General features: G+C 34.6%; 1 protein-coding gene across 1 annotated transcript; it reads right to left on the bottom strand.

Moving 5' to 3' along the window:
* Positions 1 to 1,400: 1,400 nt before the first annotated feature.
* Positions 1,401 to 4,249, bottom strand: LOC145058201 (germacrene A synthase short form-like). The gene is made up of 7 exons (XM_079006111.1): positions 4,091 to 4,249; positions 3,698 to 3,968; positions 3,222 to 3,597; positions 2,751 to 2,969; positions 2,505 to 2,643; positions 2,159 to 2,407; positions 1,401 to 1,845 (listed from the first exon to the last, which is right to left on the bottom strand). The coding sequence occupies exons 1-7, from the start codon at positions 4,169 to 4,171 to the stop codon at positions 1,564 to 1,566; spliced, it is 1,617 nt and encodes a 538-aa protein (XP_078862237.1). The 5' UTR covers positions 4,172 to 4,249; the 3' UTR covers positions 1,401 to 1,563.
* Positions 4,250 to 4,773: the final 524 nt, after the last annotated feature.

Here is a 4,773-nt window from a genome sequence, read left to right as displayed (position 1 = left end):
TACCAGTTTTATATTTGAAAAGGCAACGTCTATTGTTTTCTTAAAACAATCATTTTAGTGACGGAAATATCCATCACTAATTTCTTGGGCTAAATTCATCCAGCTCGGCTTTCTCTTCTAGTGAAGATGTAACTTATCATAGTCTATAACTTTTTAGAAGATTACCGAGTTGTACATACAACAAATTGACATGATTTCAGCTAACTTGTTTACATCACAGAGTCATCGAGATTTGTAAAAACAAAGATGAGGTTCAACAATGATATAACTTACCTTGAATTTTGGTATGGTGTAAGATAAGTTTCCGACATAAGCCATTTGAGCATACAATAACCTTGCTGCAGCCAAAGAAACCGTACAGAGCAAAATTGAAAACAAATGTCTATCGTGTTTGAGTTTGTCATCGTCATCATCGTTAACCTATATCCCAATTCCAGTTTCAAATACATAATTGCTAACATATACCTCAATTATAGGTTCAAACAGAGAATTACTAACCTGGTGGCCAATGTAGGGCTTGTATTCGATAGTAATCGTAACTGGATATGAAAAGGAAGCCGATAGTCAGAATCGGCGGCGTTGAAATTAATCGACGTTGTTAAGCCTAATGGTGGTGTTCGACAACTAACATGAGAATCCATCAAGAGAGGAAGAAGATGCACGGGGAGTGGGAGGTGAGGAATAGAGGAGAAGATAATGGTTGAAATTAGGGAAGGGAGAATCTCCGATCGAGAGTGAGAGAGAGATAGAGACTAATGATTGAGTGTGCGTGAACGAAACAAAGCAGGTTGTTCTCCTAATTTAAGTCGTAGAAAGCTATGGGGATGACTAGTCGTCCCTATAGCCTTCCCCAAAACGCGCCTAATCCAGTTTCCTTCCCGCTTTAACATGTTGAGATCGCTGTAGCTGCAAAAGTAAAAAAAAAAAATTGTCAACCATACGGAGACGACATGTCGTCCCTATACGGTGTCTATAGGGATGACATATGTCGTCCGTGTAAACCTCGTCTCTATAGCTGCTTATTGTTGGTATCCGTCGCAAGAACATTCAGTTGCTAATTCGTCGGTATATTTTCGACGGAATTTATCAACGTCACAATATTTACAGCAAAAATGTAACAGCCTGAATTCTGTTGGTAATGGCATTACCGACGGATTATTCCGTCGGAAATCACAATGAGTTGAGATGGAATCAGGGAGTTCTTCAAACCCTTATATATGGCAACATCATTATTCATTATTTCAAGAAAGATAAGAAACGAGAATCACCAACTTAATTTTTTTTAATTAGCAACAAAACAAGCTAAACATTAGATTAAAAATACGAGCGGGAGGCTGGAAGAGCATACAAACAGCACAACAGAATAAAATACAACTCAAGCTAGCTTACAGCAAAACAAATTAGCCAACACCAAAACCAACCAACTAAACATGCAACAAGAAGAAAGTAACATGAATAAAACGTACACTGACCAGCGACAAGCATAAAAGAAGCACCAGCCAAGCAACACAACAACAACAACAACAACAACAACAACATAATCTGTGGTGATTAATCAATCAATCAATCAATGAACAAGAGTGTAATATACTCTTTAAAGGTCTTTTCTGGAAACGTGTACCCATCATCGTACCTATATGCCACATCTGTCATTCTTGCAAGATTAACAATTGGACTAATTAGATCCATCGGGACTTCTCTTGGCTTTAAACATCCCTCGTTAATATCTTCCCATGCATTTTCTACCTTTTTCATGATCTCGTTGACAGCTACATTTTCGGACACCCCAAAGGTCTTCATATACGCATCTACTCCTGTGGCTGTCATTCCTCTTTCACGCTCATACTTCATATATCCCAATTTTATTAATTAATTGTCAGACTACAATGATTAAATCTTATATGTTGTAGCTTAACATCAATTTAAGATTATATACTAAATTGTTTAAAAGATTAATATCACCATTGTTTTTGTATTCCGCATAATTATATGGAACTCGTCCATGAATAATATTGTACAAGAAAAACGAGGCACAAAATTAATCCAAAGACAAATTCCATTGTTTTTGGCACACCATTTCGAAGACTCGCTATTTTGTTTCTAGAAAAGACCTTAAAGAAAATTTTATTTCCATATATTAAGGTTGTTATATAGGTACCTCGAAAGTTTTAGCATCATCATGAAGTCTTGAAATAGTTTCCGAAGCTGTCAAGATCTTTGGATGACTTTCGTACCAAGCAAATCCCTGTTCAGTAACAATCTTACCCATACCAACCAAGGCGGTTTTTGAAAGAAGGTCGTAACTAGAACTTATTAAACCATTCTTCATATACTCTTCAAATGATGGCACATATCCCATATGTCTCCATTCAGCTTCTTGGTGGTAAGATCTAACTTGTTCTTGAAGCTAATAAAGATTAATAAAAGGCATAAATATTGGAAAGAAGTAAGTCACAATATCTTATGTATTCAAGTAGAATGTACAAGGTAAAATGGAATCATACTGCATGTTTTGAAGCTTCAACAAGATTCACTCTTCCTTCTTGAGGTAGATGTTTCTTAAATCCATTATACTCCTTCAATATAATTTCATAGAGTGGTTTAAAAAATTCTGGAAGTTGACCCATAGCACTGATTTCCCACCTAGTTAGACATTTATTAATAGTAATGATCAATTATTCATCATAAAACAACGTATTGAAGTGAAAGGATAAAAATCAACATAGTACTAATAAAGAACCAATTAATACCTATTTATTGCATGGGTTATAAGTCGCATCTCCTCAATAGTAGCATAGGCATCATATGTGTCGTCTAACAATGACAAGAACACTATGACTTTTGATGTTATGATTCGAGCATGAGAATAATAAGGCTCCAAGAATAATGCCAATACCCAGACATAGAGCTCAGTTACTCTGTTCCTTGCGTATGAAGCTATCACGTCGAAGTTCATATCCTTCCACCACCTATATAAAATGAAAATTATAAATTTGTTAGGTTTTACAATGTTATAGTAGTATATATACACTTCGAAACGTTTTAAGGGCTTGATAATCAAGGTGTCAACCATCTCTTTTATCAATGATTGAGCATCGAGATTTTCATAGAAGGATTGCATTACATCTTTATGCAAAGATCTACAAGAATTAAAAGACACGTTTGCCTTTACGAGTGCGTCATTTTTTGCAACTAAAGTTCTTTTTTTAACTATTACTTACTGTGAGATAATTCGAAGTTCTTCCTTGTGTAAGAGTTGTAGGTACTCGATGTGCACCTTAGCAAGGTTTAGCAGTGAGTCATACGTGGAGCATTCTTCTTGATAATTGAGAAAATATAGCTTTGCCTCTACCATTGTATGCCCACGATGAAAGGGTGTCTTCAATGCGTGTTTCACTTGCTGTGCAAGATTACCTTCGAGTGTATTTTCAACACTCTTAAGTTGAGCTTCTGTGAAAACAAATGCCTCATCTAAAATAGATTCTCTTCTTATTCTCAACTGCGTACACTCATAAAAATTTAGCGTAGCCTTCACATCAGTAATCATGTCTTCTTTGAATGCACCGGAACTACAATCCTTAAATTTTTTAAACACATCTGCATTCACAATCACCTATTTGTGTCATATTCAATTGTTTTAACAGAATAATTGAATGAAAAGTCGTTTAAAATATTGCTCAGCAATTTCAATATATACCAGAAGATAGTTTGTAACCATGGATTCTGAAAACATGAAAGAGAATAGAAGTTGTATAAAGATCTGCTTCATGGTAATCTTGCAAGTTCAGCTCTTTGAAAAGTTTATCAAGTTGGCCATCGATGTCTTCCATGAAATGATAACTCAAGCCAAGACGATACACGTAATAAATCAGACTCAGTTTCTTGGTTGAATCAATAGTCTGGTCGATTATCAATCTTCTCAGTTGTTCTTTAGGCTCCTCCATAGCCTTAGCAAGTTCTTCCAATTGCTAGAAAAGGAAACAATGTATTACTTAACAATCAGATGCTAAAATTAAATATCATGAATTTATGGTGAGTATTGTGTGCACGTTTTGAGTTACGATATATTAATCAAAGGAATAAATCTTACTGAATTGTCAAGAGAGAATGATAAGAAGCGATCACCCCACATGGAAGGAGGGAAGTCGGTCAAAGGACGGAGTGGCTCCATGGTGGGTTTGGTGTTTTTGCTTGGAGGATAACGTTAGTCGGTGCAATTAAGCCTTTTGTTTTGATCGATCAAAGACGATTCACTGGATGTTTATGGATGAGTGCAACATTATTATGGTATTTATAGGGCATGTATTCTCGTGCATGGTGTTCGTTTTAATTTGGCATTGATTTGGAAAGTAAAAGAAAATCAAGATAACCCAAGTTATGAATTTTTAGCAATTTAAAAGTTAGTGAATTAAGGGAATGGTCCATGTGGCTTGATCATGGCAATATCATGCTCAAATATCAATCCAAATTTTAATTCTCTCTCTTAAAAACAGTTAAAAAATAGCAACCTCATTTTTTTATATATATAGTATTACATTTAACTTTTTTTAGCTAACTTTTACAATCTAATAATCTATTTTGTCGAGGGATTCCTACTTATTTTTTTCCCTAAACCTCAAATATATTTGGACCTACTAAAAAAAATAGTTATGAGTTGTTTTTTGGTTTGAATCGACTTTAAAATATAATTCTTGTTTATTGAAAATTTAATTTTAATGTTAATGTTATCAATTAAGATTAATAAATATCGTTTTCGAAAATTTCATTTTTGTA

Source organism: Lactuca serriola, chromosome 6 (assembly GCF_051521515.1).
Source record: "Lactuca serriola cultivar US96UC23 chromosome 6, Lser_US96UC23_V15, whole genome shotgun sequence".
Lineage (NCBI taxonomy): Eukaryota > Viridiplantae > Streptophyta > Magnoliopsida > Asterales > Asteraceae > Lactuca > Lactuca serriola.
This window is presented reverse-complemented; position numbering and strand designations above follow the sequence as displayed.

Bases quoted from the DNA above. Each gene is read 5' to 3' on its own strand.
- LOC145058201 (XM_079006111.1), bottom strand. From the start codon at position 4,171: ATGGAGCCACTCCGTCCTTTGACCGACTTCCCTCCTTCCATGTGGGGT. The intron at 3,969-4,090 runs GTAAGATTTATT...TTCCTTTTCTAG, and splicing joins CATTCTCTCTTGACAATTCA to CAATTGGAAGAACTTGCTAA. The intron at 2,408-2,504 runs GTATGATTCCAT...AATCTTTATTAG, and splicing joins TTGAAGCTTCAAAACATGCA to CTTCAAGAACAAGTTAGATC.